This window comes from Apteryx mantelli, chromosome 5 (assembly GCF_036417845.1).
Source record: "Apteryx mantelli isolate bAptMan1 chromosome 5, bAptMan1.hap1, whole genome shotgun sequence".
In the NCBI taxonomy this organism is placed as follows: domain Eukaryota; kingdom Metazoa; phylum Chordata; class Aves; order Apterygiformes; family Apterygidae; genus Apteryx; species Apteryx mantelli.
Window position 1 is genome coordinate 87,917,017 of NC_089982.1, and position 12,437 is coordinate 87,929,453.

The 12,437-nt window shown below is 62.0% G+C and overlaps 1 protein-coding gene across 1 annotated transcript; it reads left to right on the top strand.

The window, feature by feature from the left end:
• The first annotated feature begins 1,221 nt into the window (after nucleotides 1-1,221).
• DOK1 (docking protein 1) lies at nucleotides 1,222-9,275 on the top strand. The gene is made up of 5 exons (XM_067298467.1): nucleotides 1,222-1,314; nucleotides 2,094-2,390; nucleotides 5,365-5,476; nucleotides 5,625-5,797; nucleotides 7,720-9,275. Exons 1-5 carry the CDS (start codon nucleotides 1,252-1,254, stop codon nucleotides 8,824-8,826), a joined length of 1,752 nt encoding a protein of 583 aa, XP_067154568.1. The 5' UTR covers nucleotides 1,222-1,251; the 3' UTR covers nucleotides 8,827-9,275.
• The last annotated feature ends 3,162 nt before the right edge of the window (nucleotides 9,276-12,437 follow it).

A 12,437-nucleotide genomic window follows, 5' to 3' on the forward strand; every position in this document is an offset into this window, starting at 1 on the left:
TCCCAGCCAGCACCAGCTCCCAGGGTCCAGTCCCGCCGCCAGGCACCGCACACCCCGTGCACCGCGGCCCAGCTCTCCTTGGAGCAGGCACTTGGGACACGCGCCCACAGCGCAGCTCCCGCAGCAGCCCCTGCTCCCCGGCTGTGAGCACGCGTGTGTGCGTGTTAGCAAGCACATACGTGTGCACGTGTGTGCGTACACACCCCGGCTTCATGCGCTAGCCCACGTGTGTGTGTGTGTGCACACGCACACTCTCCACACTGCACGCATTTGCACGCACGTGCATTCGGCACGCTCAGGGCAGCAGCATGTGTGCACAAGGTGCACGAAGCTGCGCGTGCAGGCGAGCAGTCACCCTCGGTGTGCTGCCTGGGGGTGACACATCACCAGACGCATGATGCCCGTGCGTGGTGCACCAGATACGGTGCCAGCGCGTGGGACACACCAGCGCGCTGTACCAGCTTATTGCCAGGTGCACGCACACTGCTGGTGTGTGGTACGTACACACTCAGATTACCACTGCACAATACCCCGTGTGCACAAGTCACCGGTGTGCGGCAGGTATGTGCGTGCACGCACACACACACACACACACACACACACACACGTTACAGTGCACAGCATGCGGTGTGCACCCATTACGGGTGCCAGGCACGTATATACACGCACACACACACACTAGCACTGCACAGGACCCACTGTGCACACGTCACCAGTGCCCGGCAGGCACGCACACACACACGTTACCAGTGTGCAGCACACCCACACACACATTACTGGTGGGCAGTATGTGGTTTGCACATGTTACCAGTGCATGGTACACACACACACACACACACACACGCACACTGCCAGTACACACACGTGTACAAACATGTGTACACACACACACGTGCACACAAGCACAGATGCACAGTGCCAGTACACACACATGTACAAACACGTGTACACACACATACATGCACACACACGTGTACACACACACGTGCACACACATGTATACACACACGTACATGTGCACACATGCACACACATGTAGACACACATGCACACACACGTGTACACAAACACACACACGCACATGCATGCACACACACAAGTGTACACACGTACGCGCACACACACACACACCCCGGGGCTGGCGGGGCACGGTCCGCCCCTGGCCCCGCCCCTGGCCCCGCCCCCTCCGCTGGCCCGGCCCCGCCCCGGCCCCGGCGGCGCGGCGCGGCGCGGCGGAAGCGCGCGGCCGGCATGGACCCGCCGGCCAAGGAGGGGCCGCTCTTCGTGCAGCAGAGCCACAAGTTCGGCGCCAAGGTGGGGCCGCGGCGGCGTTGGGGTGACGGCACGGGACGGGACGGCACGGGACGGGACGGGACGGGAGGGCGGCGGTGTCCGCGCCCGGCTCCCTGCCCGGCAGCTCGGCCCGGCCCGGCCGCGATTGGGGAAGTAGGGCCGGGGCCGCCCGCCCGCTCGCCCGGCCCGGGCCCCCCGTTCCCTTCCGCCGCGGCCGCGACCGGGGCCCGGTGCGGGCCGGCGCCGCTGCTCTGACCGGGGCGGAGGGCCGCGCGCGGCAGCTCCCGTCTGGGGGCGCCTCGGGGGCGGGGAGGGGCCCGGCCGGGCCGGACCGGGCCAGGCTGGGCTGTGGGGGCCCGGCTCGCTCCGGGGTGGGGGGGGGCCGGACCGGACCGGGGGACCCGGCTCGCTCCGGGGTGGAGGGGACCGGACCGGACCGGGGGACCTGGCTCGCTCTGGGGTGGAGGGGAGCCGGACCGGACCGGGGGACCCGGCTCGCTCCGGGGTGGAGGGGAGCCGGACCGGACCGGGGGACCCGGCTCGCTCCGGGGTGGAGGGGAGCCGGACCGGACCGGGGGACCCGGCTCGCTCCGGGGTGGAGGGGACCGGACCGGACCGGGGGACCCGGCTCGCTCCGGGGTGGAGGGGAGCCGGACCGGACGGGGGGGGCCCGGCTCGCTCCGGGGTGGGGGGGGAGGCCGGACCGGACCGGGGGGGGCCCGGCTCTCTCCGGGGGGGGCCCGGGCCGGCCGCGGGGCGCAGCTCGGCCCGGCCCCGCCGTGACCGCGGCGCCCCCGCAGCGATGGAAGAAGAACTGGTTCGTGCTGTACCCGGCGAGCCAGCACGGCGTCGCCCGCCTCGAGTTCTTCGACTGCAAGGACCAGGCCGGCGCGCCCGAGAAGCTCAGCACCAAGCGGCTGGACAAGAAGATCGTGCGGCTGGCCGACTGCATCAGCGTGGCCCCCGCCGCCGAGAGCGGCCCCCGGGGCGGCACCACTGCCTTCTGCCTGGAGACCAGCGACAGGAGCTACCTGTTTGCGGCCGACAAGCAGCAGAGCGAGGAGTGGGTGACGAAGCTGTGCGAGATCGCCTTCCCGGTGAGCACGGGGCCGAGGAGAGGGGCCGGCAGCCGCGCGAGGCGGCTTGCGGAGGTGGCGGGATGCGCCCGGAGCCGTCCCAGGCCCCGCAGCTGGAGCCCGGCCGCGGTTCGCCTCCGTGGGCGGCGCACTGGCCCCGGCAGGGCCCCCAGAAGACCCATGCGGGGCAGGCCTGGGCACGGGGGCCTGCACGGCAGGGAGGGGGAGGCTGCACTGCTCCCCCCTTCGCAGCTGCGGGGTCCCGGGAGCCCGGGGAGCTCGGCTCTGGGATGCCGGGTCCCTCTGCGCAGCTCTCGGCCATGCTGGCAGCCGGATGGGTTAGGTTCGCGTGGTCGCAGGACTCCTCAGCGTGTTCTCGGGTAACTTCTTGCTTGTGGCTCACATCTTAAGGCCTGGCTGTTTTCCCGCTGCCTAGAGCCTTGCACCCCCCCAGGGACTGCGGCTAGTGCGGGTGGAGGCTGTCGGCCTGATTGCTGCCTGCCGTTCCTGCCGCGGGAGGGGCAGAAACGATGCTGTGGAGAGCCCTGCACGTGCACCTGGCACCAGGGGCCTTGCCTGGCTGCTGGGCAGATGATACCAGCAGCTCCGGTGCTGGCTGTCGCCCTCCTGCCCAGCCTTGGGGCTCGCCCCTTTTTGGCAGCAGGGTGCAGCCTGTCGGTGCCAGGCCCGTGGCAGAGCCCTCGGGCTCCCCTGCCCTGCGCCCGGGCCCTGTGAGAGACCAGCCGGCCCTGCCGGGGAGCACGGGCAGCTCTGCAGCTCTTCCCTAGAGCAGCAGCCAGCGCACGCGGCAGTCTGCCTGCCCCGCGTGAGACGCCCCCGTGGGAAGGCAAAGTTCGCAGAACAGCGAGCGGCCTGCAAGTACAGCCATCCACGCTGCTCTGCAGAGCCGTTGGCGCTCGCCCGGTCCCTCCGGGTGCCTCGGCTCTCTCCTCCGCAGGACGAGACGCCTGCACAGGCTCTGGGTTGTATTCTGGCTGATTCCAGCATTGTGAGTGCTGGGCAGGGCTGCCCCATTCAATGACCGGCTGTGAAGCTGGCAATCCCAGGATCTTCCCACAGGGACCCACTTTTGCTGAACCCGACTTATCTTAAGCCATTTTTTGTCCCTGCTTGCCTCTTCCTGCAGCCTGCTGTCGAACCAAATGTGTTTGTGCGGTGAGTGCCTGCTGATCAGGCCGAGGAGCACAGGTATGGCACTGGGAATCGCTCCTTGTCCATGCCGAAGTCCGTTTTGTGCACAGTGTTGCTGCCTTCTCCCTGGAAAGGGCTTGTGGGGCTGAGCTGGGAACCCACAGGTGCGCCTTCACAGGGTGATGTGGGGCAGTGGCAAGGCAGGGGAGCATCTGCTTGGAGCAGGAAGGTGCTCGCGCTTTCCCTCGCACAGTAGCTGTTAGCTGGATGCTGGTGCTCGTGAAGCACACTGATGGTTTGGGAAGAGGTTAGCAAAGCGCCGAGAGGATGGCGTGTGTTTTGGAAAGGCCTGGCCTGCAGCAAGAGGCGCAGGAGCTGCGCCTGGTCTCTCTGCAAGGAGCTGAAGAGGAGGCAAGGGAGCAAGGAGCGGTGGTGATTTTTGATCATCTACCCTGGGAGCATGCTTTTGAGATCAGTTTCAGTTCAGGCCGGAATTTCTTTTTCTTTTGAAGATGAGGGAAAGCAGAGTCCAGGGGAGCCCTAAAGGGCTCTGGCAGACTTGCTAGCTGTTGACTTCCTGATCCCAGGCTGGAGCCCTTCTATATTGGATGCTTTAGCTGAGCAGGAGCCCTCAGCTCTAGGACACTAGGTTTCAGCAGTCCCCAGCCTGACAAGGAGGCAAACAAGAGGGCCTGTTAGGGCCTTGCCTCCTGTTAAGAAGCCCACTTGACCAGTTTTGAACTGAAACTGTGACAATTTGCCTTCTGCAAGACACACATCCTGCTGCAACCCCATCCCATGTACTTTGACCGTGAGAAACGTTTTTCAGCTCCTGTCTGAATACAGACCCTCATGCAATGGCGCAAAACCTCCTGAAGCTGCTCTTGCAGGGCACCTGTGAGTCTTTGATTTGCATGGGGCTTCCCTGGAGGGGGATCTTTGCTCTCCCGTGTTAGCACGGGGGGCGCGTCGCCTGCGCAGGCCCTTAGGAGACCCTGCTGCAGACGGGCGCCGGCTCTGACAGTCGGCGTGTACGCGTTGCACTTTCAGTTCTGCATGCGCTAAATGTAGAAGTGCTTGCTTCCCTTCTGCGGGCTGCGCGCAGCGATGCTGGCAACGTCTTCCTGCCCGTGCAGAGGCCGGGCGCAGAGGCCCTTGCGTTACTGGGTCGTCTCGTGTGCCCCCCTTGTCTGTGCTGCGGGGAGAGCACAGCTGGGCCTGCGCGGCGCTGTGGGTGCCGACGCTGCCTGCCTTGGAGCATATCCGTGAGGAAGCAGAGCTGTTCTCCGCGTTGACACCAGGACATCCGGGTGGCCAAGGCCCTGCCAGAGCGGGTCAGATGAGCAGCTGCGCAGTGGGGCACGTCGGATCGCTGGCTGCCGCAGCCGGAGGAAGCCATGTGTCAGGGCCGGCTCGTGTCTGCGCCCCGCAGGGCCTGCTGCCCTGGAGCCCAGGGCCCGGGGGAAGGGCTGCTGGGGACAACCGCTTCTCTCCTGCACCCAGGCCACGCGCTGGGCCGGGCGGGCCTGGGGTCCTGCCGGCGGTCCCAGGGGTGCTCCTCGGGCACAGCTGGACCCCGTCTGTCCGTGGGTCCTGCTGGCTCGGGGCAGGTGTGGGGTCTGTCCCTGGCTGTGGGCAGGGAAGGGCTCGGTGCGGTTGGAGAACGGCCAGGCCGTGGGGGGGAGAGGTGGGCCCCGTGGGGAGGGCAGCTGGCCACTGGACCGAGCCGTGGGTGCTGGCCGTGAGGGGCGAGTGGAGTCACAGTGTGGCAGCCGGCTGCAAGGGGCCCGGGGGGGCCAGCGCGGGACAAGGGAGCTGGGGCTGATCTGCTCTCCCCTGGCAGGGAAACGGCCCCGGCGATGCCAGCACGGCAGCCCGGCATGGCAGAGAGGGCAGCGTGGAGGTGCCAGCCCTGGAGATGGCCGTGAACTCCATCTACTACTCTCGGGATGAAGGTAGAGCCTGCTGCTGGGCTGGGCTCGGGTGCCCTTCCCATGTCCTTGGACCGTCTCCACGCTGGGGGCCTTGGAGGCCGGACTGGGCCTTGCTTGGAGCTGGGGAGGGTGTTTTGTCTGCATCCCCTGATCGCCCCTGTCCCCACAGCAAACATCTTCTGGGTGACGGTGCAGCGAACAGAGGCTGCGGAGCGCTGCGAGCTGCATGGTGCCTACGTGCTCAAGGCTGAGCGTGACAGCCTCATCCTGAAGGACCCGCAGACGAAGGAGACCCTCTACGTCTGGCCCTATCGGCTGCTTCGGAGATATGGCCGAGACAAGGTGGGTAGGGAACCTGTGTGCTGTGGGCTGAGGCCCGTTACCCTGCAGACTTTCTGTGGCTGAAGGTCAACAAGCTGATGTGTCAGAACCTGCCTGTGGCAGCCATGCAGCAGGCCCTGCCATGCACTGGAGCTGCCGCAGTCCTTGGTGACTGCGGAAAGGGCAGCTTCATTCCCCAGTGACATATGTGATCCTCAGCCTGTCCCCAGCTCCCAGCCTGTGATGGCGAGTGTCCCTGTGTCACTGTGCAGGAGCGTGGGCTAGCAGGATGCCTGTCCCTGCTGAGGGCATGCTGTGCATGTGGTCCTTGCCCCACTCCTGTTGGGACTGTTCCAGCCCCCGCCTGCCCATCTGCCAGACACCCCTGCAGCTGGATTGTCCTCTCTTCTCCTCTCCGGTGATCCCTACCCCGTGCCAGCAGCGCACGTGCCCTGCTCCTGCACTCTGCAGGGCTGTCCCAACCTGCAGGGAGCTTGGCTCTTTGCAGCCCTGGCTCTGTGTGCACCTTCTTCTGCCCCGGCTGCCGCCTGTCTGTTCCAAAGAACAGTGACGTGAGCAGGTTTGGCTGTTTGAGACATCAGTTATTCTAGATTTGTTTGCCTTTTTGGGTGTGCTGCTCTGAGCTTGGCCGACCCACGCAGGCCTGTCCCCTCCCCAGTGTCCTTCAGCGGAGAATCCCCCAATCCTCGTGCTGCTCCCCCGGGTGCGAGAGGCACCTGCCCCGCAGGCCGTGCTGCGTGCAGAGGAAGTGGTCTCCCCGGGGTTGTTTATAGAAGCAGTGGTGTCAGCTGCAGCCTCCTCGTGGTGCTTTCTGCTGCACTTTGTGAGAACAGAAGTGGAAACTGTCTGAGTGACTCTTGGGGAGGCATCTGGCCTGTCTGCGGGGCCTGAGCTGGGGGAAGGACTAGAGCCACATGGTGTGAGGAGCACGTGCAGTGGCTGCACCCGCAGCGACACCTTGGCTGAGCTTGTGTTGGGAGTGTTCAGACCTGGACCAACTGTGAAGCAGGGGATCAAGGTGTAGTCGGATCCTGCTGTGGTTGCTCCTGGAAGCTGTGTCTTGGCTTTATTAGATGCATTTCAGAGCAAGCGGGGCTGTTGCACATGAGAGAGCAATAGTAAGGCAGAAAATCTCACCTAGGTTCAGGTACTGAGGTTCAGGAAGGGTCTTGCCATCTGCAGGTGGGAACTTGCACATAGGTGTGTGTTCAGGGCCTAAGAAACACAGCCTTGCTGCGAAACTTCTCTATAAAGTACTCTATACCACTAACAGAGTAATGCTTGTAAGGCAAACACTTTGCTCATTGGCTGTTAGTAGCCAAGCTACTGCTTCTGGCCTTTCTCCAGTGGAAAGCCCTGTTCCTCTGTCGTGCATCTCTTATCTCTGGATTGCTTCCCTTCTGCCTGACTAATGCTGACTTACCCTTCTGCCCATAATAGTTTCTCCTGCTGAACTGTTACTCACCTTGTCACCCTGCTTTGTCTCTAGTGCCAACTGCATATTATTTCCTAGACTATCTGGTGCCAGCTGCCGACCCTGCTGGACCTGCTGGAAAAGCTCAGGTAAGGCAGCAGATCTCCAGCAGGATCTGCAGCTCTGGGCCTGGAGTGTCTTGCAGTGATGTCCCCTCCAGTGTGTCCCACTCCTGTTTCACAGCTTGTTCCAGGCTTCTGGGCAGTGCAGCCTCTCCCCGCACAGGCAGAGCGGTGCTGTGCAGCCGCAGAACACGCTGTGCCATTAGCGTAGTGCTCTTAGCGGCTGCCCTCGTTGCTAAGAGCAGAGGGAGCAGCAGTGAAGTCTTCTTGCTGGAAGTGCAGGACTGGTCCTGCAGCCATCTGCTCTTCAGCAGGAAGCAGCATCCTGCGTGAGGCTCTGGGTTGCAGGATGCTGGGCAGGATGTGACCCTTTCACTTCCCTGCAGGTGATGTTCTCCTTCGAAGCTGGCAGGCGCTGTGATTCTGGCCCAGGGAACTTCACCTTTGAGACCAAGCAGGGCAATGAGATTTTCCGCCTGGTGGAAGCCTCCATCCGGGAGCAGAAAGCGCAGGTGGAGGAGAATCGGCAAAGCTGTGGCTCGCTGGATTCGGACAGCCCCAGAATGGTACTGATCCGCCAGGCCCTGGCTGACTCCCTGAGCCTCGAGCTGCCTGCAGAGGGGGACAGCACCATGGTACCCAAAGCAGGGCTGGCACCCAGGCCCAGCGCTGTGGCGGAGGAGAGAGATGCCGCATCTCTGCTGAAGACCCGGACTCTGCCAGAGCCCCCCATGCCGCAAGCCAAGCCTGCAGTCCCAAGCACACCCCCGCGCTCCCCTCTGCCAAAAGTGCCCCGAGCCGTGCTGCCAGCTGAGGACCTGTCCAGCGTGTACTCGGAGCCTCTGGACTCGGTGAAGGGCTTCCAGTCCCGGCTGGACCCACTCTACTCGGACCCCATAGACAGCAAGCCCGGGAGCAAGGCCAAGGTGCCCGGCAGAGCCCTGGAAGAGACAAAGCTCCGGGTGCCGGTGCCGCCGTATTCGGGCATGTACGAGCAGGTCCGGGCTGACGGGGGGAGCCAGGCGCTGGCACCACCGGCACGGAAGGAGCCCATCTATGATGAGCCTGAAGGCTGTGCCCCCCGCTCTCTGCCCCCTTCCACTTGCATCTATGATGAAGCACGGCCCACAGACGAGGCCTGGCGTACCCAGGGCCACGACGGCAAGGGCGGCTACGAGTATCCCTACAACCCCAGCACAGATGACTACTCGGTACCTGCCTTCAAGACCAAGGGCCCCAAGCCAGTGCCTGCCCCCAAGCCCCAGGCAGCCTTTATCCCTAAAGGTGCTGAGAGAAGCATGGAGCCCAGCAGGCGACGGGTGAACCCTGCTCCTGAGAAGATGGCCATCAAACCCAGCCTTAATAGCAGCAACAATAACAATGTGGAGGTGCTGTACAGCCAGGTGGTGAAGCCCCAGCATGTGCAGAAGAAGGAGCAGTCTGTGGATGAGAACAGCTTGTCACCTGTCTATGAGGACCTAGGAGAGATATAATGTGCTGCTGCCCTGCGTGCCAGGGAAGCGCTGTGGGGCACAGACCTGCTGGTGAGCAGCATAGGCTGCTATCCTCCACGGGTCCTGCAAGTGGCCTTGGGCATGGGGACTGTCCTGGATGAGGCAGTGCCCCTCTGGCTCATCGGCGCTGGAGGTCCTTTGCACAGCTGACAGCAGGAGAGCTGTGGCTGATGCAGGTGCCAGGGTGCTTCCCTGGCTCTGGAGCTGGCTCCACAGCCACCTCCTGACCCGGCGGGAGGAGATAGCTGCATCTTTCCATGCCTGCTGCTGTGGATCCAGAGCCTGTGGCTCTGCTCTGGCTCCCTGTCCAGCCAGGCCGCAAGACTGGGGTGCCTGCTGCGGTGCGTGGCCTGCTCTTTATGGAGGGCTGCTCACCGTCACCATCTCCAAAAATATTTTTATACAAAATTATTTTGATATTAAAATCTCTGCGTCTTGGAATGAGACATTTGTCTGTGGCATACCTGGGGTGGACAGCTGTCAGGCATATGGATGGGGGAGATGCCTGTGCAGTGTTGCTGAGCACGGTGCCTAGCTATGGGAGGAATTGGGGCACATGCATTTCTGTACCAGAGCTACTGAGCTGAGAGGAAACTGCAAAGAGAAGCGGGTGCCGGGCCCAGCTGCGGGTGGGATGCTGCGATGCCAGGGGCATAAGAGGCGCGAGAGTCAGGCTCGCAGGGAGCTTGACTTGCTGGTCAGAGCGTGAAATGCTGGGATGACCTGAAAACATGTGGGTCTCCTCTAAGCTTAAAAACAGACTGGACCCTGCGCTGGGAGCCAGGCTCCAGGTCTGTGCTAGAGCTCAGTGGCTGCTGATGAGCTGAAGGATCTCCCCCAGCCTCATCACTCTGCTGAACCTCCTTCTCCCCCCCTAGGAGCAGCTGCCCTTGAAAGGCTTGGGATGACCCCTTCTCTGTGGGACTAGACCAGACACCCCAGTGTCAGATGTCCCTGAGTTTGGCTGGGGCTACTGACTGCTCGTGCAGGTGCACCAGCCTGCTGATATGGACAGCAGCAGAGCCACAAGCTGACAAGCGGCAGCGCAAGGTACCTGTGCAGAAGATTAAGCATGACTTCTGCAGCCCCAGCTCAGACCGGAGGAGCCACAAACCAGTGGGAGAGTTTGGAGAATCAGGTTCATGTCCGCAGCCTCTGCTGAGATGGCAACAAGGTGGTGAGGTCTGACCCAGGTGTTTGGCCGATGCCCAGCTGGGGTGGGGAAGCCTCAGTCCCTGTAACGATGCAGCGTGGCTGATGCCAGGACCAATCTGTGGCTGTTTGTTCTCCTGTGTTGGGTCCTCTGCCTTGCTGAGGCTTTGCTGTGGGAGAAGGGAGGAAGCCAACGGGGCCTGGGGACCTTGGGGGAGGCTGAGGCCTGTTGCAGCCCCAGAGAAGGGGCACACGCTTGTTCCCTGCGGGTGGCTGCTGGGTGACCCTTGGGCTTGCATTCCTGTGCATGGTGGGTTTTCACATCCGGCAGCTGTCCTGCACGTCTGCTCCTGAGAAAAGCTCTGGGCAGAGCTTAGTGGTGGCCCAGGCCACCTGCCCGTAATCCTTCCTCATGGTGCCAGTCTGAGGCTCTCCAAGTCCAATGAGAGGCCCAGGGCTTTCCCACCCATGCTACCTTGGCCACTTGTGCATCTCGATCACCGTGGTCGCTGTGTCTCAGCACATTGTGTCTGCTCCGTCCTGTGGAGCTGAGCGTGGTGGACACGTGACGTGGCCAACCCAGCTTCACTAAAGAGGGTGGGAGAGGAGAAGGAAACACTGCCTGGATGGGCGCCAGGACCACTGTTCTCCGCACAGCCCTCCCCACCTCCTGGCTGGGTGGGAGGAAAGGGTTTTTCTTCTTTGCTTCGGCAACGACATCAGGCCTTGCAGCAGCAGACTCGGAACTGTGAGGTAAGGGCACGGGACAGGAGGAGCGTGTCTGCGCGTGGCCTGCTTTATTTACGCACCCTGACGCGTGAGGGAGAAGGTGCGTGGCGGGGAAGGCTCTTGGTCTCTGTTGGTCAGGAAAGACGGTCTGTTCTTTTCTAGCTTTCTGTCGTGGACCAGACTTGCCATCTTCCTCAGGTCGCCGCCCTGTTTCTCCACTTCATCTCCCTTCTGGCAGTTGTCAGTGGTGTAATAATGCTTTTGGGAAAGCATAAGAAATAAGGCAAATACGGAGCGAGACTTCGGCTGGTCACAGCCTTCCTGCTGCCAAAGCAAAGGTCTGAAATGAACCCTGTCTCTAGGACAAGGATACGATCTTGTTAGATTCTGGCTGGATTAGGAGCTCTTCTGTCTGCCTTCTTTCCCTTCCCTTTGCTCCACTTCCTCCATCTCCTTCCAATTTCCACATGGTATGCAGTGAAGCAACAGGGCGCGAGCACAGCCGGGCACATCGCTGGTTGTGTGCTGTAGCTGAATGCAGTCTGTGTGTGGGAAGCAGGATCCTGGCAGCCGGAGGAGCAGCCAGTCCCAGTCGAGGCTTTGCTGAGGTGCTTGGGGGTACGTGGCTTATGCTTGGTCGTTCGCTCTGCACATTTTCTTACGCTGCAAAAATGGTCCTGGACTAGCAGCTCTGTTCACTCCTGCCTTGTCCAGGTGCAAGGAGCCACCCAAGACTGGGTAGCACATGGGGTGTCCTGTGCCTATCAGACTTCCTCATGCGAGGACAGCCTGTGTGGCTCCCTGCTCTCCTCTGCAAGAAACCCATGTCCTGGCTTAGCTGAGTCGTGTCACTGAGTGCAGGTGTAGCAGCTACAGCTGGGATGCAGCAGAAGCAGGAGCCTTGGTCTCTGTAGGACAGGTGGCAGTTTTTACTGGGAGGGAATGGCTTGGCAGCTGTTCAAAGCCAAACCAGCCCTTTTCCCTGGGGTTTGCTTTTGCTGTTACCCTTCAAAAGATGTGTCCTTTTATAGCTGCTTCCTCCTCCTTTTTAGGAGGCCTATGGTGCAGGCCTGACACAACTATTCTGCCAGGATGCCCAGTCCAGTCCCATGCCAGCATTAGGAAAAGCACTGGGTCCCCTATGACGGTCAAAGTCAGTCGGACACAAGCGTGGTCAGAGCAACACCAGGGTTATTGCCCTGCTCCACACTGTGGTGACCAGGTGGAGGGTGGCTCGACAGTGACCCCCAATAGTCCAGATTCTGTGATTTGCTTCCCCTTATATTCCCTTTAACCCCTTCCCAACTTTTCCCTTTAACAGCCTCCTTTCCTCCCCAATAAACCACTTGCCCCTGTTTGCCCTTTCCCACTGGCGAGGTGCTCTGTTGACTTTGTTCCCTGATTTGGTATTTCTGATATGGTTGCCATGGTAATTTCCACCTGGACCATGCTTCTGTCAAGCTAATTCCCCCCTTGCCTTATCTGCCTGATCCTGCCATTTTCCCCGTTGTCTCCTTCGCATGCCCCAGGCTGCACCATTTGCATGTACTTTACTGCCCTTTGTTGCCTGCAGCATCCCGCAGTTCCTCATGCCGTTACCTGGTTAGAGGCAGGCAGGGATCAGCCCTCTGCATGCACCCCAATAAACTCCTCTCCCGTGTCTGCAGGGCTGCCTGCCCTTGGCGTCCTACCCTGAGCAGCTGGCTGGG